Below are 26,288 nucleotides of genomic sequence, written 5' to 3'. Positions count from 1 at the left end.
CACACATATCCTTGACCGTAAAGAAACATTTAGAAAAAAGGTCCAGAAAACCAATTCAAGCTGGAAAGCTGTTCGGGAAAAGCATCCAACTCAAGATCAACATCCTCTTCAAGTCCCAAAGTAGCCGAATAAGGCATGTTCAGCGAAACAGGTATCTCGGAATGATCTCGAACAAGCTTGGATTCTCTCGACGCGGCCGTACGCTGCATGAGCCGAGCCAGCGGCTTCTGAAGAACGGCGTCGGTGTGCGGAACGCCACGCTGCCACAATCCATACATCTTACTGACGATGTCCCACGCATGGTCAGTTTCTGCATTCAGTGGGCGGAGACACAGTTCTGACAAGATAAAAGCGACAACGTGCCATTCCTTGTAGCTTTGACAGAGCCAGCTCCATTGGAGTGTGGCTTCGTTTGTTTGGAGAAGGTAGGCGAATTGCACTATTTCGACTGCCATTTCGAAAACTCGATCATCATGGCTGGGGATTGTGCCGGGTGAATTGGGACTTGGTGAGGACATGAAATGGACTGCTAGCCATGATTTTGAAAGTTGAAGTCGGACTATTGTTGCTGATGCCCAGTGGATTGGGATATCGAGGTTGAAATGATCCAGATATTTTTTGTGGAGATCTTTGCCGAGATTGGTAACGAGGGTCTCTCGGTCTTGTGTAGACATCTTGGAGGTTCCATGAAACTGCCAGTATAATCTGGTCATGATCTGAGAATTCATGATGCAAAGTGTGCTATCAGTGAAACCAGACTTCGATTTTGGCGAGTTTGGCATGTTCAAAATAAGATCGTCGTCGTCGATATTGGCCGGAAATTGGGTGTCGAACATCTCAGGTCTGATCTGTGTATCAACACCTTGGTCTCCTGAAGATAACATATCTAATAGGCAAATATGCCACCATAGCCGACGACGGATCTCCGTTTCAAAGGGCGGCAAGGAAAAGTTCTTTCCATCACGGTGAATACCCTGTGCCTGCGCAACCCGAATGACAACCGCTGACTCGGCCCATACAAGACATGTATCACCGCCAACACGATAGCAAAGCAAGAACAGCACGGCAGCTTGCAGAACGGAAATATTTTGACACCGTATGAAATTGGCGCGGCGAAGACCTTGGCTCACTGCTCTTTTGCAGTCCTGGATAGCAATCTCATGTTCGACGTCGAGTATTGGATGGCAAATATCAGATCTCATGCTCGCCACAGCGGCATAATAAACGGCAAACAGCAATGCCTCATCTGACGTAGTTAGAGAGATGCCCGCGCTGCAATTTTGGACAATCTGAGCGATAGTATCCTTGTGAATTATGCTAATCATCGGTGCCACATTCTCTTGATACACACGCCATATCCCTTCAATCCTTGCCGCTTGGAAATAATGAAGGCGGAAGAACTCAAGAGACCAGCCATCGTAGGACTCGCCTCCAAAAAGCTCACCCTGAGGCAGAATATTGGAAGTCGAATTTGCGTACGGCGAGCAGTCTTCTTCATCTGAATCACTTTCGATAATGTCCCGAAGCTCAGATATCTGACAAGAAATTAGTTATCGCTTTTTCCTATGCCCTCCCCTCCGCACTCATCCCTACCTTTTCCCCAAGGGCCACGGAAGCTTCGTCGCCAACATACCGACTTTTACCCTCTTTAATAACAAGCAGCTCTGTCTTTTTTGCTAGGCTCGAAGGGTCATCCCCCTCCGATACAGGATTAATATCCGAGTCGCGAGGTGACGCATGCGTCGACCGAAGCTGAGAGACCTCCTCTTCCAGGCTCTTCAGTTGCACAAGTAGCTCGCTAATTGGCGGTCTTTTCAATGTTCTTCTTATTCTTTTAGGGCCTGGATAGGCGCATTCCACTTCCGCCTTAACGCATGCACCACAGGGATTGGTTCTATCACATCGAACTTTTCTTGCGCTGCAGCGAGAACAGCTGCGCTTGTTGAATTCAAGGCGCGCTGAACTCGCCTGTGGTATTTTTGGGTCGGAATTCTCGGGCATATTTCAATGGACGTGTACTGTAGAGGTGGAGGGGACAAGCAGCCCTGGAGTGATCCCTCGAGATTGTTACGTAACCATCTTGAGTCCATTGATGACTTAACGATAACTTCAATTCCAACGTTGCTTTTCAAGGCTTTTTGTGTCAGCAGTAACTGATGGTGAGCACATTGCTTTGAGAGGTTTCAAGGATATTCGTTTCACCGCAATTTAGAAGGTCTGGAAAAGGCACAAGTTACAGCGACGGACATGGTCTGAATCCTGACATCTTTTAACGATGTATAAGTTAACTTACGAACATCTTATGCAAACTAGTAAATTAATGTTAGGGTGACAATCGACAAAACCAAACCCAAAATTAAAATAAAATAAACTAAAAACAGAATCTCCTTGCAAATCCAACCAATACAGACCAAAGATCAACGAGTCTCAAACTGACTCTCAGTCCTCAACCAAGTCCCAAAATCCTTCAATCCAGGATTCAACCTCCTCAAAGTCCCAATATCAGCCCGATAACCCTCATCATGAAACCAGCGAAACATAACCCCAAGCTCCTTAACAGCAGCCATCATCAACCAAACCGGCAACCGAAAAGTAGTAGGAACCTTCCTCCCCGTCTCCCTCTCAAAAATCCCCCTCATCTCCTCAAACGTCAACTCATCACCCGCAAGCGAAAGCGCATGGTTCTTCGACGCTTCGGGATTCGTGAAAGCCGCTGCACCGAAGAACCCGATATCGCTCGTCGCAACGAGCTGCAGCGGTTTGCCATTCAACGCCATCTGCCATGCCGTCGCGAAGACCCGGCCGAAGTAGTCGTTTGTGAAGTTCTCGTAGAAGGCTACGGGTCGGAGAATCGTCCAGTTCATCTCGGTGCCTTTGGCTTTTTCTTTGAGGTGCTTTTCGATTTCGTGTTTGTAGATGAAGTGTGGTACGGTCGTTGGGTTGGTGTCGGATTGGGGGCCGCCTCTGTCGACGGAGCTGTAGACGAAGAATTTGACGCGCTGTTTGAGCGATTCGTCGATTAGGGCTATTCCTTGGCGTCTTTCGTCGTCGTTGCGGGGGTTGGCGGCCTTTTTTTTAAAAATCGTCAGTTTGGGTTTGGACCAGGGTTGGTTTATGGATTGCTCTGATGGACGGAGCTCACTTGGACACTGAATACGCCCCAGACGGGCTCCGAGGTTTCCCGCTTGACATTCTGGAAAATGGCAGCTGGGTCGTTGAGGTTTCCTTGGATGAGTGTGATATTGGGGGATTTCTGGGCTAGGTTCCTCGCCGAGGTGGAATTGATGTCTCTCGTCACGGCGAAGATTTTGAATGAGGTATTTTTGAGATTGTTGATTAGAGAACCTCCTTGTTTGCCAGTGGCACCGGTTATGAGGACAGAAGTCATTGTTGCGGGTATATAACAGAAGCCGACTGAGTAGGATCAAAGAGATTCTGTGATAAAGCTGTAATATCTGGGCTTCAATGGCTTTTTAAATCTCAACCTCAAGGCTCATCCAATTCGGTTCTTGCGTGGCCATAGATGCGACGTTTGTCAGTCAGTGGCGGCTCGGGCTCAGTGTCAACCCCGAGTTTGTTATACATGACGTCATTTTATAGTGTGAGATTTGGAACATCACAGATACGGTACTATCTCTAGGGCTTACTGTTCAATTGGATATGACTAATACTTCTGTTACGGAGGAGCTCGCGAGCTTGATCTATATTTCCATTAAAGAGTGAGTCATTTATGCACATAACGAGATTGCCGATAGCATAGTAGACTGGCCCATCCGACAATATTTTCAAATCAAACCTTAGCCTTGAAAGCCTTGGGCGCCGGCAATTGAGCAGGGGTATCAGTACGCATATTGCTCTCGATGAGATGCTCAAAGGAAGCAGCACCACCAACACGGGGGGTGAAAGGCTCAAACTCCCAAAGGTAACCGAGAGTACGCAGAATCGAAGAAGCCGAGTACGAAACAACAGCTCCGTCGGAGTTTGTGCCCTTCTGCTCAACCTGGCCCTTGGCAATCCAGGGGGAGATAAGCAGCGTAGGGATACGGCCACCAAGACGGTTGAAGGTGAAAGTGTACGACTCGCCGTTGGGCGCAGTCTCGGTGTAAGTCAGGTCATCTGGACGGGGGGCCAGAGGGGGAGGGACGTGGTCGTGGAAACCACCGGTCTCATCAAAGGTCAGGATGAAGAGAGTCTCTTCCCACTGGGGGCTGGCGCGGAGGGCGTCGTAGACGTTCTTGATGAGGGTTTCTCCGTCGGAGATCAGGCCTGTTGGGTGCATGGAGCTTGTGCCTTGGCCGCAGCAGGAGGGGTCGACGAAGGAAAATTCGGGTAGAGTGCCTGCTGCGGCGTCGTCGTAGAAGTTTGACAGGGGCTGGGCCTTGTCGGTGTTGTTGCTGGTGAAGGTCCAGTCAAAGAAGAAGGCATCGATCATGTCGGTGCTTGTGTAGTAGTTTTTCCAGCTGTGGTTGGTCTCGGAGAGTTGCTGGAAAATTGAGCGCTGAGTTAGTCCGTGGACGTCAGAATCGAACGCTTCGTCGTTGGTACCGTGGCCGGCTGATGTTCCGGACAGAACATAGGCGCGGTTGGGGTTGGTGGGCTGGTTTATGTTAGTTTTCTTATCGATATATGGATACATGAGTTTGGAGCACTCACACCAGGGTGGTCAGAGTGCCAATGGTTAAAAGTGAGGTAATTTTGGACCAGAGATGTCAAAACTGGCACCTCATCCTCGGTATAATAGTTGAGGACTTGCTGAGCAAGCTCGGTCTTGTTTACATCGTTACCATAGCGGCGCAGCTGCTCGTGCACGAATCCCTGTTGAGAAGGGGTGAGCTGGCCCTGAGCGATGTTCTCATTGCTGGGACTAAAAGTGCCGTAGAATTCAATGTTGTTGCCAGTCACCGAGTGATCTGGATCATCCAGGATAGAGTCAAAGTCCTTGGCGGAGCTGCAGACCTGGCCTAAAGAGGGCTCGGTCAGATTATATGGGTTGCAGAATGGACCGTTGTTGATGGGGTTCTCTAGTCCCTTGAGAGTCTGACCACCAAGGACGTTGTCCAAAGAGCGGTTCTCCATCTCAAGAATAACAACATTCTTAATCTTGCTCTGCAGATTGCTGATAGAAGCCGAGGAATGGGCTCGGGACTTGTGAGCCTTGGGGGGAGCAGCGGAGACTGCTGCCGCGAGGGACAGCAGACCGAAAAGGGCAGCAAGATGCATCTCAGACCAGTGAATCGAGGTTCAAGGTTTGTGTTATGTTCTCAATTCCTCCGCATTTCCATGCCGGAATCGATGTTGCTTTTATAAGTCCCTGCCCTGTCGCAATCTCTCCAAAATCCCCGACATTCCTCAGAACAATCCATCTCTCAACACCCCCTCCCACGTGTTGTTCTAGAGCTCGTTGGCTCGGTCAAGTCACATTGAAGCATGGTGTACGAATGGCACCCAGCTGCGGGGTATCATTAATTCGACGAGGCCAGAAGTCTGTCTAGGATGAATAATGTTGATATGAAGAGCGTCCGATTGGCGACTGCCTCACTTATCACGTCCTGCCAGTGAGACCTGCCAGCTACCAACTGTCCCATACCCTGAAGTTGATTGGCAGGGGGAGAGGGGATAGACAGGCACACCGATCTGGTCCAAAGTATAATATCGTGTTTCACGGGGTATAACCACGCCAAGCATTCACCTGACTGCCACAAGGGGCGTGAAGAATGAGCCGAAGGCATCTTTCAAATCAGATTGTGAGCTCGTTGCACGAGCAATGCTGGCTTGCAGGAAGCTAAGCTAGTTCGGATTTTGGCCCACTTCGTACCGTGTGGAATCCGCGATGGAACGCGGGGGGACAATGCGCCGGTTGTAGGGCCGGGCTCGTCGGGATGAAGCGCGACTTCCAGAAAGTCGCAGTTCAAGTGTCGATCACTGCGAAACGCGAAATTTTGGTCTATTCAGTAGTGATTTGGGGGACTTGAATCGCCGGTGCGCGGAATCGTGGTTTACGGGCGGGCGGTAATTGGCTGGGAGACATGGCTGGCAATGCAGCTTGTTTATGTTGCATTCGGTGCAATATACATGTTGTGCAAATGAATAAGTTGACCGAATGAAGTATCAGGTACTAGGTTTGTGCGATTGCAGGACTTTTATCGTTTCCCGTCTCCTGTCTGGGGTTCTTAATGTAGGCATTCTCAAAGTATCCTCATACGTGACTTTCATTTCTATGGGGGAATATGTATATCAAAATGCACTATATACATCGCTCCATGTATGCTTCAATCGCTGACCATCATCACTTCGCTCCACCATCTACCTCCACCACACTCCCGTTGACATAGCTTGCCGCATCACTCATCAAGAACAACACCACACCCACAACCTCATCCATAGTCCCAATTCTCTCCATCGCACTCGCCTGTTTCCCAACAGCCTTGACAGCATCATCGCCCTGCTTTACAGCAATATTCGTCGGTGTATGAATATGCCCAGGGGCCACCACATTGACCCGAATTTGTTTCGGGCCCAACTCCAACGCCATGGACTTTGAAAATCCAACAATGCCAAACTTCGAAGCATTATAGATTGCCCATCCAGCCATGGCACGGGATCCAGCAATAGACGAGACATTAACAATCGAAGATCCAGCTTTCAGATGAGGAATCAAGGCTCGAGTCATCAGATAAGTTCCCTTGACATTGGTGTCGACGATTTTATTCCAATATTCATCCGTCGTTTCAGTCAATGGATAGGCTGTCGGGTTTACACCGGCACAATTGAACAAATGGCTTACTGTCCCGAATTCTTGAGCGATCAACTTGACGGTGTTGGTTATATCGGCTGATGATGTCACATCTAGCTTGAAGACATGGTGTTTTCCTTCGGCGAGATCGAAAGACTCTAATCCCTTCACGTTCAGGTCGCATAGTGCCAGTCGGGCATTGCAGGCTGATAATGCTGTGGCAGTTGCCAATCTTGCAAGGTGTTAGCCGAAGTATACATTTTTGACCGCGATGAGCTATAGCATCATGGGTAGGAACCAAGAAAGCGACAAGACACACCCAATTCCACTTGCAGCACCGGTAATCACGATGTTCTTTCCCGAAAAATCATACGAAGTCGCCATTACAAATGCAAAGACTAACCGTAGGAAAGTATTCTGCTTTCAAATGCCAGCGTTGAACTCTCGAAATGTCTCCGAAGGCGGGGTTTGATCGCTCTGCTGAGTAATGCGGTGATTTGCAATTCTCGGGCTTTGATGCACTTTCTTTCTATAAAGGATTGATTCGATCACTATTAAGTCGAATCAACTAATTTCAAGGTCCATATGAACAGAGCGCTGTCTCTATTTTCCCGAAGCAGCCGTCTTTTCTCCACTCAACCCTTGCCCAAAATGACGACAGCAGCATTCAACTACATCGACCCAGCTTCATTCGACGCAAATGCCACAGAGGCATTCAAAAAGCCATGGAGCAAAGTCGATGGGCCTGGGCAATCCTTCAAACTCTCCAGTCACCAGCGCTCCGTGCAGAACATCCGCGGCCACGAGTCTGAATTCTCAGTAGACAACGCCGGATTCGCCGTGTACAATGAACAAGCCCAAGAAACGGCTTTTACAGACGACACGGAAGTAAAGAAGGGCTACTACAGCGAAGTAGAAGACCTCCTTCGAAAGAAGCTCCATGGCGTGAAAAAGGTCGTCATCTTCGACCATACCATCCGACGCCGAACACCGGGATCAGCACGAGCCCCAGTCCAGCAGGTCCACGTCGACCAAACCCCCGGCGCGGCAGAAGTGCGTGTGCGCCGCCACGTGCCTGAAAACGAAGCAGAAGAATTATTGAAAGGCCGCTATCAGATTATCAATGTGTGGCGACCGATCGAAAACCCGGCCTATGATTTCCCGCTTGCGGTTATCGATTGGCGGAGCACCCATGCCTCGGACTATGTCAAAGTCGACCTTCTATATCCGAAGGATCAAGCATCCGGGGAAGTGGCGCCGAATCCTGAATCGGCATTCTCGACTGACGGCTATGAGGTCAAGGGGGAAACGTATGGTATTGCGCCGAATGAGAATCATCGATTCTTCTATGCTAAGGATATGACGCCCGAGGAGGTGATGTTGATCAAGTGCTTTGATTCTCGGAGCCATACTATGACGGATGGACGGACGGATATCGCTCATGCGACTTGCCATACTGCTTTTGTTGATCCGCAGACTCCGGCTGAGGCCCCGGCTCGGCAGAGTATTGAGGTAAGATGTTTGGTCTTTTATGAGTAGCGCGGCTTGGATCTATTTATCTACCAGTGTATGATGTGTTATGTTCTTTAATCATATTTTTGGCATTGTGTCCTATTATTCTTTCGGTGTTCATCGCGTATGGTTCAACCCGGCTGAGAACGTTGCAATGCAAGGACATGCACAATCGCCAAGCTTCGTGCAATGAGTCAACCCAGGATTCAACCCACATGCCGGGCAAGATAACAGTGTAGATGGTAATCCACCGTTCAAAGTTGACGCGGGCCGCTTCTGAGTCATTGGTCAGACCCGAGCATATAAACCGGATGCACTCCAAAACCACACCTGTACAAAACGTATACATAGACCAAAAGACTCTCAACACCCTCGTCAATTACAGCTAGATCACTGAAGAAACCTGAACAATGTATGCGCCTCTACTCCGACATCCACCACCCCATCTAACATGAACAAGCCTCAAGCCAAAAAGAAAATCAAAATGACAAACCCACCACTCCAGCACAAAACCTGGACAAAAGACGAATACGAAATCTCAATGAATCCAAACCTCATCCCAGTCCAGACGCTAAATACCTGGTTCGCCAGCAAAGAGGTCTACTGGGCAAAACCAATGCCCGAAGAAGCCATGCAAGCAACACTCCAAAACTCCCTCTGTTTCGGTCTCTACCACCGTTCCCCAAACAGCGCAGGTCTCGAAACCCGAGAATTCATCGGAATCGCACGATGCATCACAGATTCCACGACGTTCATCTACCTCACCGACGTGTTCATTCTGCCGTCTTACCAGGGTAGCGGACTTGGTAAGTGGCTGGTTGGTTGTGTCCAGGAGGTTATTGAGGGTATGCCGTATCTGAGGAGGTCACTTCTCTTCACTGGGGATTGGGAGCGCTCTGTGCCGTTTTACGAGAAGATGATGGGTGTTGATGTTGTTGAGTGTCGCGTGCCTGGTGATGGGGCGGAGGGCCTGGGGTTGGCTGTTATGATGAGAAAGTTTGGGGGACATCCTGATTTTGTGGATGGTGAGGGGAAATAGGTTAGATGGGAGGGGATATTGATATTAGATGGATTGTTGTGTTGGTTCACGCTGACTTTGTGGATCTGACACTTTACTTGATGAGTCTATCGAGATATTATTGCATGTCTGTGTGGATAATTTCGACGCTAAAATGATCTGCGCTGGAGTTCATTCAGGGAAGGAAAGGTCGACTTGAGCGAATATTTACACATCACCCTTGTTAGCAAGGGAATGTCATAGAATAATTTGATATAATCGGGCTTGTCTGTGTATCAATGATAACTTGAAAGAAATGAATATAGAATAAATATTATCTGAAATAGTCTGTATAGAAGCGTCGAATACGAAAGAAATATTTTTGATCTCATCAGTTCATAGCACACATGACTCATAGCCAAGATTGAGGGTGTCTGGTAGAAGCATGGCCCCTGGGTATCAATATCAATAGTCTGACCCCTAAGATCTGGCATCAAATGCATAACCCCCCACCACAGTGCCCAATGCGTCCCACGGCACAGAGGTTGGACCCATCCAATTCTGGGGGTGAAGCTGGGTGCCGAAACTGGAATGCATGATTGGTTCGCTGGCTGAGGATACCACTGTTGGGACTGGGGAGCCGGAGTTGGAGTGGGATTGTGGGTGTGGGTGTTGTTGTTGGTGTGGTAAGACGTATGTGTCTTGCATTGGGATCGATGGGGAGAGGGCTGAGAGGGTGGAGATCGGTGTTGTGAGGAGGGGGTTGTGCATTTGGTTGTGCATTTGGATTGGGGTTTGACTTTGGGCCTGGACTTGGGCTTGGACTTGGGCTTGAGCTTGGGCTTGGGCTTGGAGATGGATTTGGGAGTGAGATTGGAAGTGGGACTTTTGGTTGTTGTGGTTTGTGCTTGCGACGTCGCTGGTTTGAATATTAGTTGATTGCTTTTGTGGATTGGGGTTGGAAATGTGGCTGGAACTTACAGAATTTGTCGGAGAATGGGTACAGCTTTGCTGCAGAAGACACTGCGGACTGAGAGGGAAGCGAATGAGTCGAGTGCTCGGTCGAGAAGCTCTTTCATTTCGTCATATTCGGCCAGGCTCTCTGGGACGAGGAGCATTACTGCCAGGGTCACTGCAGCGTGGAAAGCGTGGAAGCTTCCTAGGCCGCTGGTATACCATTTGTATGGTTTGAATTGTGGCGATTCGAGGAGGGCTTGGAAAATCGAAAGCAAGGCTTTTGCGGAAGCGATGCATTTTGCTCTTGCGGCGCAGGTTTCGGGTGTAATTTCGCCTTGTAGATAGCGGCAGAGACTCGGACGGAAGAGGAGGAGGACCAGTTGGTGGATTTGGCTATAAAGAATGTGGAGGTTTGCCTGGTGATGAATGGGCAGAGGTTCCGAGTCAACCTGGTAGCGGGAATCGCACAATTCTCGTACGGATATTAGTTCGGCTTCGAGGTTCGATACTGTGAATTGTGAGGCGTGGGGATAGCTGAATATTGACTCGGTGATTTTAGAAGTGATCTTGTAGAGGCGGTAATTGAAGAGGAGATAGGTCATTTGTGTTGGGCGAGATATTGAGGGTGACGGTGCCAATCTAGTATTGGATCCAGTCAAGAGGTCGACGTCGTCGATGTCTGCGGGCATTTTCACGTCTTGCGATAACATTTGCTGGTCAGGACTGCCAAACGATGTGTTTTGGATAGTGTAAAGCATCATCAGTCCGGCCCAGACCCGTCGGCGTTCCTCGCGTTCGATGGGACCTAGGGCAAAACGCTCTGGATCGAGGTGACAACCCATCGAAATAGCAACATGCTGTGTAAATCCGAGCAATGTCCAAACAGGAAGACCTCGGTTCAGCCGTGCGTAGCTGATAAGTACTAAAGCTTGTAAGGAGTTGATGGAATGCCGAGACATGACACCATCTGCAGCTAGACATCGCAGCGCAGCAGATCGATATCGTGCCGAGAGTGCCTTAATATTCCGACTAACAGTTCTCTCGCGCCCTAGATCTGCCAAAAGGGGGTGATCGTCGTCGAGGGCGCTTACCGCTATAGCAAGAATCGCAAATAGCAACGCCAGCCATGATGTTGAGACACTGCCAGGATCATGGCAGAACTGCTGATATTCCGCCTCGAATGTCAAGTCATGGAGAATGTGAAAGACCTATCAATCAATTAGCCAATGCCCGGTCAACCTCTTCAAATCACATACCGTGGAAAAAACCTGGAAATACACATCCTTCAGCGTATCACAGTACCTCCCAGGCGGAAGAACACCCAGCAACTCAGCCCTCGAAACAGTCCCATTCCTAACAAGTGGAATCTGCAGGTCATCGTCATCTTCCGCGATACCCGTATCCAGATTCCGTAAACAGTCCGCCGCCGGGCTCTTAGCAACAATCGATTCCCACTGCGAAGCAAAAGGGACATAACGGACATGTCCGGAAGGCGATGTATGCAACGAGCCCACATTACCCAGCATAGGACCTATCGAGTCCCATGTCTCGAAATTGGGGCCGATATCAGAGCCGTCGAAGCTGCCAGCAGCACTCGTCCCACCCAGTGGCGAAACGGCGCCACCGGTGGGTGTTCCAGCTTGAGACGCCATTTGTTTTTGGAGTAGGGCTTCCAAGTTTCTGATTCGTGCTAGCAATTCGGTTTGCACGGCGCTGTCGCCTGGGGAGGATTGCTCAGCTGAGAGCCGGGGCTGGCCGAGGTAGATGCAGTCTTCGGCGCCGAGACCACGGCGGACACAGGTCTGACACGGTCTGCCATCGCGGGAGCATCGGATCTTGCGTGTTCGACAGGCCTGGCAGCTGATTGGGAGGCGTTTGCCTGTTGAGCGGGATGATGAGGCCATGTGGTTGCGCGGGTAGTATAGGATATATAAAGAACGGAAATCGACTGCCGCACACTGCGGATTGTTCTTTCGGAGCAGAATGTGGAGTCCGGAGATGGTCAAGGGCACATGGACCAGATTGCCCTTTGAATGAGCTCAAGAATTTGGTACTCGATACAATGTTGTGGATCGATGGGTTGTTGGGTTCAGGTTGGGCCCATGGATTTCCAGATATTGCGGAGGAACAAAACAATAAATCAAGCGTTGTGGACCAGGGGACGATGGCATTTTAAAAGAGTCTCTCAATAGTTTTCCCTTTCTCTATAGCTTGGATTTCATAATTCTCCCCCCAAAAATAATAATTATTAAAAGGCAACCCTTTTCCAACGTTTACCCGACAGCTGAACGCCGCATAATGGGTTTGCCCCTGTCTTCCAGTGGCAGCCAGCAGCCAAGACCAACAATAAAAATGATTTTAATAATCGATTCGGACACGCTGGGCACAATGCACCCTGTTGGATGACATAGTGTAGGAGATCTCCGATGCATGGCCCTTCTAGAAGGAAGCGATGTGTTCTTCGGAATGGGTCCTTTGCGGATCTTGTTACAACGTGGAGTGGCACTTCCGATGAGACTATGCAGAATGGGGTCTAGAGTGGAAACTCTGTCAGGCTGTTTAGTCTCAACACCGTGTTAGTATTGGTTTTTATGCTCTGGATCCATGGATAGAACGTTGCTCAGGCCCTGTCAACCCGAATTTCGGCTGCTTGGTCGGAGATTCCTTTTTTTTTTTTTTTTTTTCTATTATTTTTTTTTACAAGGGATGAAGCAATGTCGTAGGTGGTTATGCAGGATATTATAATGCTTACTATATCTCTCAGAAGCGGCAGGTGCAGGAATGAATTAATAAGGGAAGTGCCGGCTTGCCGTTGCCACAAGGCCCAAGCCACTCCAGAAGGTGCCGATCGCTCCTTGCGTGAGTTGTTCATTTGAAATCTTGGGCCCGAGACCCCCGTCTCAGCTGCAGAATGGATGCTGATTGGCTCAGGCTATTCTCTCCGACTGAGCCACATCTGCCAATCCCTCCTGAGCGCCCTGCAATACATGGTCATCTAGTGTTGAGCCGACATGAAAAAAAAAAATCTAATTGAGTTTGTAGGGTTACCAGTTCCCCGGAGACGTCAGTGGAACAGGCTTGAGTCGACAGCTCAAGTCTTGTTTACCTGAGAAGTTACAGTATACGGGAACCCATGGGTATATCCGGCTCTGTCCGGAGCTTATATTTTGGATCTTTTCACGGGCTACAGTGTACTGTATATAGAGTACAGTCATGATCTCAGATTGATCTCCCTGAACATCACTGAGATCGCCAAAAATTCCACTGAGGCTCTCAATTTCCACATGGCACGATCGACTCCATTGTGTAAACTATCGTCTCATTAGCGGGCTCGGACCCCTGTTCCTGGCTGTTGGGATCCCCCCGTAACCACACAGGGAAATATAGACGCCTGGTGCGCTATTCGTGGATTTCCAGGAACCTGGTAAAATTCGTGAAGGAAAGAGATTTTGGTGAAATCCCCGAATGAAGCCCGAACTCATGTCATCAACCTCGAGCTGGGATCTGTCAGAATGTACAAAGTACAAAGTGGCAAAACAACCTCCTCCCCGTCTGCGCAGATATCCACACCGACACAGACAGCAAAAGTTTCTGTTCCATGTTTCCGAGGAGTGATTGCCCCGGAGAAAAAAAAGGCAAATATTCAGTGACCGTTTTGCTTTTTTACCTTTTTAGGGCGTTTTATTTGGCTATCATTTGGCTTTGGGAGGGGGCACGGCATGTTTCTAGTTGCTTTTTTGCTTTTTGCTTTTTTACATTTTGCGTTTTGCTTTTCCATGGGTGAGCCCCCAGTTGGCATTAAACTTTGTCGTGCAGGCTGATCATCGAAAGATCATCCTGTCGCGTGGCAATGGAAGGGGGGACTTCCGAAAACCATGCATCGGCTTTGGGAGGAATTCGGATGTGACGCGTTAGGGGTCCCTGTCGCATCTCGAAGACATGAGATCGGCGATGAGCAATCCCAGATCAGCGCAAACAGGATTCACCTAGAAGCTACTAGCCCGGGTCCGCCCCCAACAGATGGAAATCTCAATGCGGGCGAATGGATGCTATGCTACCTACAGTACCTAATCATCAGTCATCCGAATACGCGGTGAAAATGGCTTGAAACGATCAAGACTATTATTTATAGTTTACTATGGAGCCTCGTTAATTTTGGCATCGGCATTTGTAGATATCAGTAGATAGGGCTCCACTAATACGAAGACCACACTTCCGTTGAGGAAAGCATGATTTATTGCTGCATGGACTAACGTTAGTGCATGTTCTCGGGACTCGGTACTCGGGGTTGATTCTGCATTACATTCCGTGGAGCATCGCACGGGCTAGGTGGACACCCAATCTGGGTATAGTACTTTGACTCCAGATAACTTACATGTATGTCGGCAAGGCCATGCACGCTCCAACAAGGGGGGTCCCATGGGGAGGTCCCATGGGCACGGGCTGATGCGCTGGATACATCACAGACGGTGCATAGAAGGCGTCTGGAAATTCGAAATTCCTCGGACTTCCCCCTGACGCATATCCGATGCATGTAGTGCATTTTATTGGGGATGTTGTTTCAAGGAGAGGGTGTCCATAATATAAAGTTCTGTTACGCAGCCAAGGGACATGTACCATGGTTTGGATCTACACGTTGACATACTATACTGTGAAGTTTTCACCGGATGGGTTTGGCCAATGCTACCCCGGTTTGCGGCGCTAGTAGAATTGGAACCTGAAACTGATTTGACGTGGGATTGTAAACTGTATATTCTGCTGCTTTGGGGCCTATGTGGATAGGATGGAGGCAAGGAGTTGAGTGTCTAGACCACCTGTGTTGATTCCACGTGTTGTGCTTTGCCGACTACGCTAGCTGCACGTTTGGGGCTGTCATCTTGATCGACGACACGGTCGCCAAATGCGGCTGCCACTTCTTCCAGGGTCTTTTGCTTTGTTTCTCTGTCAATCGTGGATTAGTGTTGGTCTTGACAGATGGGATTTCATGACATACGGGAAGAAGAAGTAGGCGATGACCAGGAAGAATGAGGAGCATGCCACAAAGACATAGTAGTAATTCTCGCCAATGTTAGCAAATGCACTGGGTCCGGCCTCGGTGACTGGTTCGGGAAGACAAGTTAGCTGAAATTCTGATCCAATCACAATATCGATCAATAGATGACTTACCTGCAACATTGACAATGAAATGAGATGCGGCTGCGAGACCCATGACCTTACTACGTAGAGCAATAGGGAGGACCTCGGCGCCGTATAGCCAAGTAGTACTGTTAAGCATACCGTCTAGTAATCTTGTTAGCGGCAGTCCCGTGAGACATCGTAGTCGGTCAGTCAACTTACAGTAGCAAACCACAAAGAGATAGATTCCGAGAATGGCGAATCCTTGTCCAATGCGATTATCCGTATGCTGGAATTGTCGCTGCATCACAGCGGCGTAGATTTCAATTAAGACAATACCGGCCAAGCCGGTGATAAGCATTCTTGAGACTGTTAGTGTCCATAAACGAACAACCAAAGGAAAAAACATACTTTCGGCGACCCCACTGGTCAGTCATATATTTAGTGGTGAGCGAGTTGGAAATGAACGCGACAGTGCCGTACACTGCAGCTAGAGCGAGGATAGTGTGGGATCCGATTCCTAGACCTTTGTATAGGATAGCTGTAGGGGGAAAAAAAGGTCGATGTTAGTATCTATTCATCCTTCAATCAATCCACAGACTGCCAACACTCACTCTGATAATACTGAATAACATTGACACCCGTCAAGCTAGTCATAGTCTGCACAGCAATAGACCTACAAGCCAGTTAGTCACATGCAAGAAAGCAACTGAGGATGAAGAACAATCACTCACACAAGAACCCGACGCCTAAACAACTTAAAGATCTCCCGATAAGAAGTAATCTCCCTCTCCATCTCATACTCAATCTGAGCCTTCATCAACCCAAACTCCTCCTCCATCTCGACAAGAACCAACCCCCGACGAATCCTCGCAAACTCAGACCTAGCCAGATCGATCTTCCCAACACGAATCAACTGCCTCGGTGAATTAGGCATGAACGTAGAAAGCCCAATAAACATAATAATGCCCCAAGGAATCTGGATCCCCAGCGGAAGCCGCCACTGCACAGGCCCGTACGGCGCATAGCTGCAAGCATAGCCCACCCAATTGGACATCATGGTTCCGAAGGAAATGCCACAGCCCGAGATACCACCGATCAGGCCGCGGTACCGCGGGTCCGAGATCTCGCTCAGGTAAATTGGCACTGTGGCCACCAGGCCGCCGACGGCATAGCCTGCTAAAACGCGGCCGGCGAGGAACATGCCGATGTTGACGGAGGCTGTCTGGATTACTGTGCCTATTGTGACTATGATGCACATGAGCTGCATGAAGCGGATTCGGCCGAGTTTGTCGCCGATGAAGGTCTGTGTTAGGGCTCCGCAGGCTTCGCCGGCGATGTAGACTGCGACCACCTGGATTCGTTAGGATGGGGCTGGTGATGGCTGGGGATTGGAACATACTGCTCCTGTTAGGCCCTTGGAGGGCGCTTGCATGTAATCAATCCAGCTTTGGTGTGCGATCGCTTTGAGGGTGTTAGTTTGAGTGTGTGATAAATGGTTGATGGAACTCACTTGTCGTGGCAATGCCAGTATCAAAGCCCTAAGAAATTGCATTAAAATCCACTTCCCTATCGATAGAATCAGAAAAGAGAGACAACGGACAAATAAGAAAGTGCCGATGGCAGCGAAGAACGCAATACCAAGCGCATACCACATAGCCATCTTGGTCAGGAAATAAGGATGCGATCCTTCAACTTCCAAGCCAATAAGAAATATTAATAGGAAAGTATCTTTGCAGATATATCAATGCAACAAAAACAGCAGCAAGGCCAACGCTTATAGAACCCCAGATCTTACCCCAGGAAATGGTCTGATCAGAGCACACCGGGGTACGTCCGAGCCGAGGATAGAAACGCGTCTCAGAGCGAAAGCTGAAAAGACAAGGTCGGAGAAGTCCCGAGAGGAAATGATCTGGGGAAGCGGGGAAGACCAGTGGGATGCCAGGAAATCGTGTATACGAGTCTCCACTGTGTCGAGTTGATGTTGGCAGCCTTTTAACCTTGTTCCCTGGGCATTTGGGGGGGTGTTTTGTTCGTATTCCCCGGAATGCGGGGGTTGGATCTGCGGAATGCGGGTTTGATAGGACTTTCTGCTTCATTCCGGTCCAATCCTGTTGTGTCTTGGGGGATTTGCCACTTTCCGGGGGATCTTTTCTGGTTTATCTCGCCTCTTCGGGCTTGCTTAGTCCGACGGGAATCTCTACTGGTCATGGATAGATCCTGCTTTGGGTGTGTCTTGGTTTAAGCCATGAGATTCTGAGTTTTGCAGGCGAAATGTAGAATGGTGGCGCTCTAGGATCAAGAGTGTAGAGATCGGAGAGGCACCGATAAGTAGGACAGATCATGTTACGTTGGATGAAGTGTTGGTACTGGGCCGATGAGATGTTACTGCATACTGTCCTTTGGTTGAGTGGCCGACGAAGCTGAACATGGGTGACAGCTGGACGAGTGCGAATGTCTTGTTCTGTGTATTTGGGACTCATTGGAGGATGATTGTAAAAACCAAGATAGGCGATGGGGTAGATGACGGGTTCAAATTCAAGGCACGCATAGCCATCAATCTATATGGACCCTGCATGTTGGGATAGGCGGATCTCTAAATCAAATGTCCAATTAAACAAAGGATACGCAAAGGTAGCGCAACATTCAAGCCCATCAACAGTGGGCCCCATGAAGAGACAGTGATCCTTGGCTGATGTGGTCAACCCACATACCAGCTCCGGAGGACACTGGGAAAAAGAAAGAGCGACAGGTGATGCGAAAAAATATGACTACGTGCAACCAAAGGCAGCTCTACATCGAAAGAGAATAATCATTCAATAGACTCGTATCCGGTAGTCATAGATGGTGTTTTTGAGTAGTTGAATTCCTATTTCATTTTTCCATTGCCAATGTCATAGATGCTCCGCAACAGCGAAACACGTTGTGCAATGCAGGAAACCCAGAAGCCGAACAAGGAAATTGCACTTAGAAAACGAGGGCAGCACCCTTGGTCTTCTTGTCACCACTGTAGAAGAAGTCAGGTTAGCATGGAACAACCAGTCCAAATCATGGGGATCAACATACCCCAGCTCGAAGTGCTTGCAACGCTTCAGGGCGAGCTGCTTCTTGGCCTTGCAGGCAGTGCACTCAAGACGCAGGACAACCTTCTTGGTGGTCTTAGCCTTCTTGTGGAAGACAGGCTTGGTCTGACCACCGTAACCACTCTGCTTCCGGTCGTAACGGCGCTTACCCTGAGCGAAAAGGGAGGCCTATTTCCAGAAATTCGAATCAGTATTGTGACTCGTGGGTGTCGGCCGCTGTGGTGAGGGCAAACGTACCTTGCCAGCCTTGTACTGGGTGACCTTGTGCTGGGTGTGCTTGTGGCACTCCTTGGACTTGCAGTACGTCCGGCGGGTTTTGGGGATGTTGACCTATACGGAGATGTCATGAGCATTTGTTTTTTTGAAATGATTGTGCGAATGGATGTCAGGTTCGTGTTCGAAGTCCGGTTCGAGATTGCATTCGCGGAGATATTGGCCCGTCGAATCAAGTTGTGTGTTCATTGCAAAGCGGACGTAGTGGGCAAACGAAGATTCGAAGAATCAGGTTGTGCACCATTTCCATCGGCTTTTGGATCCCCCAGTCCCATCACGAAATGTTGTTTAGAGGTTTCGCCACCCCTGTTCAGTTCACTGTCGACTTTTCTGAATCATATTGCAGAGTTCCGGTAAAAAGTAGACGTCTGGGTGGCGGGTGATATAGCAATTCGTGGCGGTCGGTGGTTTTCGACGATTTCGAGCTTGGCCGCACAATTTGGACCGCACAGTTGGATCGCACACAATATCTCCGGTGGGAACTTCGAGGGACTTCGGAACAGAATATGACATTATCCTGAAAGGGTTTCCTTACCATTTTGACTGACTTGGCCGGATAGCTGGGTGGTGGTCGTTGGATTGTCGCTTGTCGGAGGAGAGCAAGATCGATTGTTGGGTTGTGGGATTGTGCTCGCTTAGGCCCTATCGGGTGGGCGCTAGCCGCTTTAGGCAAATCGCCAAGTGTGGATGAGTCATCAGGCCCTTGTTGCCTGAGGCATACTTGACATCATTTTTCAATGTTTTCGATGGACTCCGTTTATTAGAGCTGTTTCTATGTCTATCTGTATGTGTCTCTATGAGAACCCTTTTCCAAGTGCCACACTGTCTCCCTTTCCAAACCATGTCCGGCCTTTCATCAATTCCAACCCCTTCTCATGTCCAATGACCCAGTCTCCCTTGACCGCACCGTCACTTGAGTCGAGCCTCTCATTGATATCGTCGATCTTAGAAACGAGGTTTGCAGCGTAATTTTCATTTACCCTGGAGTCCGTTTTGGAGCCATCAGGCTGAACAAAACGAGCAATAGTGACGTGTGCAGATGGAAGTGTGTATCGAGCTGAAATTGGACAGCCAGAACGAGTCACGATGTCGTAGAGATCACGCCGCAGGTGGTGATATGTGAATGTATCATCTTTCCCACCATACGTACTACTTGTTCCATCGGCAGCAGCTGGTAAAAAGCTCAAGGCAACAGCAGAAGTGTCAATGCTAACTATTGGCTTGACTAGCCGCGCCCTGTGGGTAAGGGTGTAGTTTATCAGCTCTTGGAGAGACCCACTCTGTTCAAGAGAAGAGCAGATCTCATTGACCTCAGGGCCTGTCAGTTCCGATCTGATTTCGAGTGTGGTCATGTGCAGGTAGTCTGGTGGGACGAGCCAGAGGCCTGACAGTAGTCAAGTTAGTATGTTGCTTGTGCGGGGTTCTATATGACTATTACCTGGTCCAGCTAAGGGAGCAAGCTCCTGCTGGATATTGTAGATTAAGTCTCGAATATGCTGAGGCGGTCGTGCCCAGAAAGCAATGTTGTGTCTTGGGTCGACAAAGCCTGTCGATGCTTTCTCTGCTTCGAGGACCTGGCGTAAGATTTCGTCGTCTTTCCAGTCACAGAAATCAGCTTGCAGGAGCTGGTTTCGGAAGACTCGATTTCTGTTTGATCTATGAATGGTATAGGCAATTTGCAATTGGTGCTGATTGGTTGGTCAGTGCTTCTTTGTTGGAAGAGACTCGCCCTTACTGCATCGTTATTGCGGTGATCGATTAATCCCTGGAATGGATTCGGAGGTGCCACTGGCACTGATCCAATGGTCATCTTGACAATGTTTTGATTGAGTTCAAGTAGATTTGAGTGGTGAATTGTTTCAGCGGGGTAGTCGGGGTAGAAAAGTCAGACCGCAGGCGAAAGCCGAGCGGTCGAAGTATACAGAACAGCAGGTCAATATATTCCTCTTTGTCTTTCAGATTAATGCAGAACAAAAGACACAAAAGTTCCTTGTCTTTTATTTTCATCGTCAGGTTTCATTTTCTATTTTGATATTTCAAATTTAATGTCAACTTAGTAGTCCCATTTGAGTGTATGGATATATATTTTGCTAGAATCCGGGGAAACCTTTGCTCACATATGAATTTCAGCAATATCACCACTAAAAACCAGAATTTTACTCATAGCAGCCATGGCTTGACATGGGCGCATAAGCTTGCTATGATAATCACATCTAATTATTAATTTGCACGCGAACAAAAGAGTGAGGCTCCGACACAATCAGGCCACAAGGCCACCAGCCCCACCAACCCCCGCCGACTCACATCTTCTCTGCCAATTCACCAGCTCGTCCATATCTCCAACTAAACCCAATCTTCGCCGTTTTACGTTTCTACCTCAAAGGACACAGCCACACAGTCTTCCAAAATGTTGATCAAGTACGTGACCTAGCTCCGGAACCGCCGTACCCCCCGATGCGTCATCGCATGACCCCAACAGAGAGATCATCGCCACGACCACCGCAACGCACCGCGCTAACATTTCTCGTCCACAGAGTCCGCACACTCACAGGCAAGGAGATTGACCTGGACATCGAGCCCGACTACAAGGTACGCTGCCTCCCTACTTGAACGTGTTTCGGCTTCCCCCGCACGGGACTCGTCCCTTCCTCCGACCCCGGCAAAGCTATAAAGAAAGACCTGAACATGCACCTGCCATTTCGCTTTGACTGACACGATTGGTTCTATTTAGGTCTCTCGGATAAAGGAGCGTGTCGAGGAGCGCGAGGGAATCCCCCCTGTCCAGCAACGACTTATCTTTGGCGGAAAGCAAATGTAAGACACATACCCGGAGAGTGAAGCATGTCTCTGAGCTTCCTTTTTGGCATTCTTCCAAGGAAAATGTTGCTGACTATTTTGGATGACTAGGGCGGATGACAAGACGGCTGCAGAATACAACCTCGAGGGCGGCGCCACGCTCCATCTCGTGCTTGCCCTCCGTGGAGGATCTCTTTGAACCATCCTGCTTTTTTTAGATACCATACTTTGTTACAGCAATGAGAATATGTTGATTAATATTTGTGCTGTACATTTGGAGGCCTGACTGGGTCCTTTCTTGATATTATCGGCAAATGGGATGGTCCAGTTTGCCCTTGACTGGCGATAGGCTGCATATTTGGCGCTCCGGAGGTTTGATTGATTAATTAATTATAATCACTGGATTTCGACAGACTTTTGATGTCTAACATCTACAAAGCTTTAGCCGGCTAGAGGACACCAAAAGGGTATCAAACAGATGAGATTTGAGCCACACATCAGACATGTTATGAAACAGACTGTATGATGTTCGGGCTTGTTATAAGCAAGAAAAGGCAAGAAAAAGAATAATCTGCTGTTATTGAGCTCATTGCTCAAGTCATTTTTTCAAAATTAACTTATAGTAGAATGAAGGTAAAGTGAAGTGAGAGTCAAGTAAGACGACCCAATCGTCGATGCAATATTTCTGAAGTCAGATCGCCCGACCTCGATAATGGAGAAATCCAGACTCCCACGCTCCCATAAAGGAATGTCCCCCAGCGCCATAAAAAATGCAGATAAATATACAAAAAGGCACGCCTGCGCACCGGAATATAACGCCTCCACACGGAAAGGACAAAAGATGTAAGAAAAAAGCAAACAATATATGAGAACCAAAATCATTACATCAAGACACTCGCTTTCGCTTAGCTGGCATAAATATACTTGGCTCCTGACGTCGACGCATGACGGCGGGACGAGGAGCAGGAGGCCCGGATGACGACGGGACGGAGGACGAGGAGGAAGAGTCGTGAGAAGGGGCAGGTGCCTTGCTGGCAGACAGAGGAGGAGAGGCAGGACGCTTGAGGTCGGCTCTCACCAAGGCCTTCTTGGGAGTTGACGGCGGAGGTGGCTTGCCCGAAGTCAAGGCCCGGAGTCGGTCCTCTCTGACTCCTCGGACTGGCGGCAAGGGGTGGTTGTTGGATGGAGCGGGGGGTTGCCGGGACCCGATCATGGCCGGGTTACCATTCATCCTCGATGCTGGCGCAGGTTCGGGGCGGCGATGATCTTCGATTAGGGATTGCGGGGCATATGTAACCTGTGAAGCCCGGTTGTTGAGTTTATTGCTGGGGACGGACAGCGCGTTGTTGCGCCTTTGTGGTGCAAATATGCTCCTTTTCTTGGAGACCCCGTCTCTGGAAGGGTTTGGGGCGTTGAAGACCCATCCTGCTGGGTCGTGGACGGGTTTGATGCCGCCCATTTTGCGATCCCAGGATGCATAGCGTTGTTTTGTACTCGGTCGTGCTCCGGCCATGCGTAGGCTTTTGCCTTGGGGGAGGATCTTGGGGGTGAGACGGGCGCGCTGGTTGGTGATTCCGTCGAGGGCCATCTTCATCTTTTCGGCGTCGGCTTCGAGAGATCGCTCAACTTGTTCGCCGAGATCACAGTACACTTGATACCAGTCGTTGGATTCCTCCGGTAATTCGTATTGGTCCCAGCTGGGGATATCGCGCTTTATAAATTCGATCCATAATTCTTTGTCGTGTTCTGCGAACTGGGGGGATGCGAGTTCGAGGGCATGCTAAGAGACAAAGAAGGCGTTAGCAAACATTGCGCGCCAGAACAGGGGTTATGACGTACCAATTTTTGGGGGTTGTCGACTTTGAGGAGGATAGGACGTGCAAGGACATAAGGAAGACTGCCCAAATTATCAAGAACTGTATAGTGGAGAAATGAACAGCGTCAGCAAATAATTTCTTTGTGTTAAGCGTTTGCTCAAAATGCGACCAATGTGACTCAAAGCTTAGCAACGTTCAAGCAAAGACAGTCACATCGTCAGGTCTGGGATCGGGCCAGGTGCACCCAATATGCGAAGAGTATTCTCTTTCCGGTCGCTTTAGACAACATACCTTTAACATGACGAATTGCCATAGCCGTAGCTAGGCGCAAGAGAGATCGGGCTGGCATTGCTTATAACGGAAGAGGACTCGACCGAAATGAGCGGTGCAGCAAGGGCTGCATAGAAAATGTCGTAGCCAAATACTAAATGAGACAAAAATGGAACAAAAGAAGTATATCAAGAGGATATGTGAAGATTCGAAGATGAGAAAGTGAGGATGACCCGCAGTCTTTATAGCGGATGATCTCTCGGTGGCCGCTTATTGGCCACCTGGTCTTCCTTGTATCGATTCTCTTGTTTCTACCGTAGTGTATTTGGTAGGGTGGTCGTTTTGATATTCGGTACAACAGATACCTCCCTGTCTAATCTAAAGCTTACTACATCAGTTGGTTACAGGATGAAATCCCCCGATCGACTCATCTGTAGCTATTTTGGTGATCTCATCTAGCTTGGTTGGTCGGAAACCACAACCAAAACCCCCAAGCTGACCACTCACAGGCCTGCATAATGATTACTGTACAGTAGTATGCTTCATTCTCGTCCAATCAGTCATACAGTTTAGCTATCACGTGCCCCAGACAAACACCACAAACATTACCCCCATAACATCATCGAGGGGCATATCAAAGAGCTGGATCTCCAATTCGATTCAATTCAAATATCAAAAATGGCCCCTCGCTCACAGCTAGAAATTGTCACATCCTCCGTGATCCGCCTGGTCAAGGAGGAGGCCTCCTACCACAAGGAGCTCCAGCAGCAGACCGAGCGCATCCAGAAGCTCGAGGCCGAGACTGGTGGCGATGATGAGAACCGCGAGTACACCCTCAAGCAGGAGGTATGTATCATTTAGAAGGATGTCTTACAATTGGATGGCGTACTCTGTGTTGGTCTGTTCATCGATACTAATTTTGATCCAGCATGCCGCACTCGAGGAGACCAGGAAGGTCTTGCCCAGCTTGAAGAAGCAGATTGTCCAGACTGTCTCCAACTTGCAAGCTTTAATCGTGAGTACCAGACGGATTATTACCCAATTGGCAATATTTAACCGCTATATAGACCGAAGAAGGCAAGAAGGGCCTCGACAGCAACGTGGCGCACATCACCGCGGCCAAAGAAGCCATTGCGCAAGCTAAGGTTGCCGAGCGAGAGATCTCTTAATGGAAACGCCTACACGAATTTCTACAAAATACCCAGATGAAAGCTTCAAAATATCAATGAATGTAAATTAAGACCATGCCCAACGCCCCGGTCCAAACTCCTTGCTAGTAATGTATGTGCAGAGCAAACTGCACTAAGTGGTATCCATCTTCTCATTGTACATGCCATCAGGGAGTTCCTCTCCCTCCTCAAGTTCCGATAATTCGCCCTCAGAGTCCGCAGAGACCTCGCCTTCATCGATCATATTGGTATCGTCTGCGCTATCACCCTGTGCACTGATGACCTGGCGCAGAGGCGAAGCCGCGCCCGTATTACCAGACAATCTTTCAGCCTGCAGCGCAGATAGCCGGCCACCTTCATCCTGGCTATTTCCCGACGGAGTCAAGGCATCGCTGTCCGCACCGGGGGTATTCACATTGCTGGCTTTTCCCTTAGACGCAAGATCGCCCTCGTCATTATCTTCACCATCCTGCATACCCTCCAGACGCTCGACCTCCTCCTTCTCATAGCGAATTAGACGACGGAGCTGCATGCCCTCTTCGACAATACGACCGAACTGCTCGCGCCGTTCAGCCCATGTCTTGGCGTAGTCCTTGCTCTCCTTCTCCAGATCTGCAATTTCCGTCCGCAACTTGTGAAGGTTCGACTGCTGGTCCTCGCGCGGCTTGAGCAGGCGGTTACTGGTAATCTTATCGGCCAGTCCATCGTAGGTCTTCCGCAAAGAGAGGAGTCGCTGTGCCTCCTCAAGCTGAGTCCGAAGGTCGGCGGTGCTATCCCGAACAGATTGCATTGTCGATAGGATCTGGACTCGTTCGGTGGCGTAGCGCTCACGTTCTTGTTCGTTGCTAGTTAAGAGGAATTGGACGCGCGCGATGCTGCCCTCGAAGGCGGCGAAGTCGAGAGAGACATCTTCGCGGAAGTGGCGCCATTCATTGAGCTTTTTCTGTTTTTCTGTTTCGATGGTCGCGTTGGCGTCGGCGTTGGCGTCTTCGGGCGGAGGAGTGAGGGGGAGGGAGGCTTGCGTTACGATCAGGGATTCGGGATTCAGCAGGCGCTTGGAGATACGCTTGAATGGCTTTTCTTCAACATTCAAGAGGCGCGACTTGTGAAGGGCATCTACGATCGGGAATGTTAATCTCGAGTTGGGAGACCGAGTTGGGAGGAGACTGACCTTCTTCTGGCTGGCCCAAAAGGCCGTAGGAAGCCATTCTGGAGATGTAATTGTAGATTGTGATTCCACAAAGCGCAGAATCAAAGACTGAAGGCAAAAAAACCCCAGTCGTTCTGCGCAGCTTCAAGCGTCGATCGCGGAAAAAGATGAGAAAAGCAAATGGCGAGCGGTCTAGCACTTTTGACTCCGCCTTTTATTAATCTGGGGGTTACGGTTTCCAACAATCAACTTTCAGTCCCCCAAGCAATTGTTTTTTGGTTTGACAAATTCGCTCTTTTAGTCTTGTCTATGGGCCTTCAAGGGCTAGCTAATGCTCAGAGCGCGAATACGCAGATTGATCGGGTGCTTGCTTAGGGTCACGCCAGTCTCCGCATTTCGACTTCCACCTTGCTGAG

General features: G+C 49.2%; 11 protein-coding genes across 11 annotated transcripts; 3 read left to right on the top strand and 8 right to left on the bottom strand.

The window, feature by feature from the left end:
- Positions 1–29: 29 nt before the first annotated feature.
- On the bottom strand, positions 30–3,388 carry N7511_002753 (uncharacterized protein; the record flags this gene model as incomplete). Its single annotated transcript, XM_057125178.1, has 4 exons — positions 30–1,535; positions 1,594–1,766; positions 2,438–3,068; positions 3,143–3,388. 4 exons carry the CDS (start codon positions 3,386–3,388, stop codon positions 30–32), a joined length of 2,556 nt encoding a protein of 851 aa, XP_056987337.1.
- A 402-nt stretch (positions 3,389–3,790) lies between these two features.
- Positions 3,791–5,220, bottom strand: N7511_002752 (uncharacterized protein; the record flags this gene model as incomplete). Its single annotated transcript, XM_057125177.1, has 2 exons — positions 3,791–4,597; positions 4,654–5,220. 2 exons carry the CDS (start codon positions 5,218–5,220, stop codon positions 3,791–3,793), a joined length of 1,374 nt encoding a protein of 457 aa, XP_056987336.1.
- A 1,066-nt stretch (positions 5,221–6,286) lies between these two features.
- Positions 6,287–7,117, bottom strand: N7511_002751 (SDR family NAD(P)-dependent oxidoreductase; the record flags this gene model as incomplete). Its single annotated transcript, XM_057125176.1, has 2 exons — positions 6,287–6,965; positions 7,053–7,117. 2 exons carry the CDS (start codon positions 7,115–7,117, stop codon positions 6,287–6,289), a joined length of 744 nt encoding a protein of 247 aa, XP_056987335.1.
- A 267-nt stretch (positions 7,118–7,384) lies between these two features.
- N7511_002750 (uncharacterized protein) lies at positions 7,385–8,272 on the top strand (the record flags this gene model as incomplete). The annotated part of the gene is made up of 1 exon (XM_057125175.1): positions 7,385–8,272. One exon carries the CDS (start codon positions 7,385–7,387, stop codon positions 8,270–8,272), a length of 888 nt encoding a protein of 295 aa, XP_056987334.1.
- Positions 8,273–8,729: 457 nt separating this feature from the next.
- Positions 8,730–9,284, top strand: N7511_002749 (GNAT family N-acetyltransferase; the record flags this gene model as incomplete). The annotated part of the gene is made up of 1 exon (XM_057125174.1): positions 8,730–9,284. The coding sequence occupies one exon, from the start codon at positions 8,730–8,732 to the stop codon at positions 9,282–9,284; it is 555 nt and encodes a 184-aa protein (XP_056987333.1).
- Positions 9,285–9,722: 438 nt separating this feature from the next.
- N7511_002748 (Zn(II)2Cys6 transcription factor) lies at positions 9,723–12,103 on the bottom strand (the record flags this gene model as incomplete). The annotated part of the gene is made up of 3 exons (XM_057125173.1): positions 9,723–10,161; positions 10,224–11,407; positions 11,456–12,103. 3 exons carry the CDS (start codon positions 12,101–12,103, stop codon positions 9,723–9,725), a joined length of 2,271 nt encoding a protein of 756 aa, XP_056987332.1.
- Positions 12,104–15,004: 2,901 nt separating this feature from the next.
- On the bottom strand, positions 15,005–16,977 carry hxt8 (uncharacterized protein; the record flags this gene model as incomplete). Its single annotated transcript, XM_057125172.1, has 10 exons — positions 15,005–15,140; positions 15,193–15,298; positions 15,366–15,479; positions 15,537–15,676; positions 15,726–15,855; positions 15,929–15,990; positions 16,049–16,668; positions 16,717–16,778; positions 16,828–16,855; positions 16,918–16,977. The coding sequence occupies 10 exons, from the start codon at positions 16,975–16,977 to the stop codon at positions 15,005–15,007; spliced, it is 1,458 nt and encodes a 485-aa protein (XP_056987331.1).
- Positions 16,978–18,281: 1,304 nt separating this feature from the next.
- On the bottom strand, positions 18,282–20,480 carry N7511_002746 (60S ribosomal eL42 domain-containing protein; the record flags this gene model as incomplete). Its single annotated transcript, XM_057125171.1, has 7 exons — positions 18,282–18,321; positions 18,381–18,565; positions 18,635–18,727; positions 19,206–19,380; positions 19,511–20,054; positions 20,109–20,358; positions 20,406–20,480. The coding sequence occupies 7 exons, from the start codon at positions 20,478–20,480 to the stop codon at positions 18,282–18,284; spliced, it is 1,362 nt and encodes a 453-aa protein (XP_056987330.1).
- A 1,872-nt stretch (positions 20,481–22,352) lies between these two features.
- On the bottom strand, positions 22,353–23,632 carry N7511_002745 (elongin A domain-containing protein; the record flags this gene model as incomplete). The annotated part of the gene is made up of 3 exons (XM_057125170.1): positions 22,353–23,246; positions 23,306–23,382; positions 23,575–23,632. 3 exons carry the CDS (start codon positions 23,630–23,632, stop codon positions 22,353–22,355), a joined length of 1,029 nt encoding a protein of 342 aa, XP_056987329.1.
- A 599-nt stretch (positions 23,633–24,231) lies between these two features.
- N7511_002744 (putative tubulin-specific chaperone Rbl2) lies at positions 24,232–24,722 on the top strand (the record flags this gene model as incomplete). The annotated part of the gene is made up of 3 exons (XM_057125169.1): positions 24,232–24,399; positions 24,482–24,568; positions 24,621–24,722. 3 exons carry the CDS (start codon positions 24,232–24,234, stop codon positions 24,720–24,722), a joined length of 357 nt encoding a protein of 118 aa, XP_056987328.1.
- A 133-nt stretch (positions 24,723–24,855) lies between these two features.
- On the bottom strand, positions 24,856–25,930 carry N7511_002743 (uncharacterized protein; the record flags this gene model as incomplete). The annotated part of the gene is made up of 2 exons (XM_057125168.1): positions 24,856–25,838; positions 25,894–25,930. 2 exons carry the CDS (start codon positions 25,928–25,930, stop codon positions 24,856–24,858), a joined length of 1,020 nt encoding a protein of 339 aa, XP_056987327.1.
- Between the last annotated feature and the right edge of the window lie 358 nt (positions 25,931–26,288).

The sequence above is a fragment of the Penicillium nucicola genome (assembly GCF_028828085.1).
Source record: "Penicillium nucicola strain IBT 29836 chromosome Unknown utg000002l, whole genome shotgun sequence".
Lineage (NCBI taxonomy): Eukaryota > Fungi > Ascomycota > Eurotiomycetes > Eurotiales > Aspergillaceae > Penicillium > Penicillium nucicola.
The sequence above is the reverse complement of the archived record's forward strand: the minus strand, read 5'-3'. Positions and strand labels throughout refer to the sequence as shown.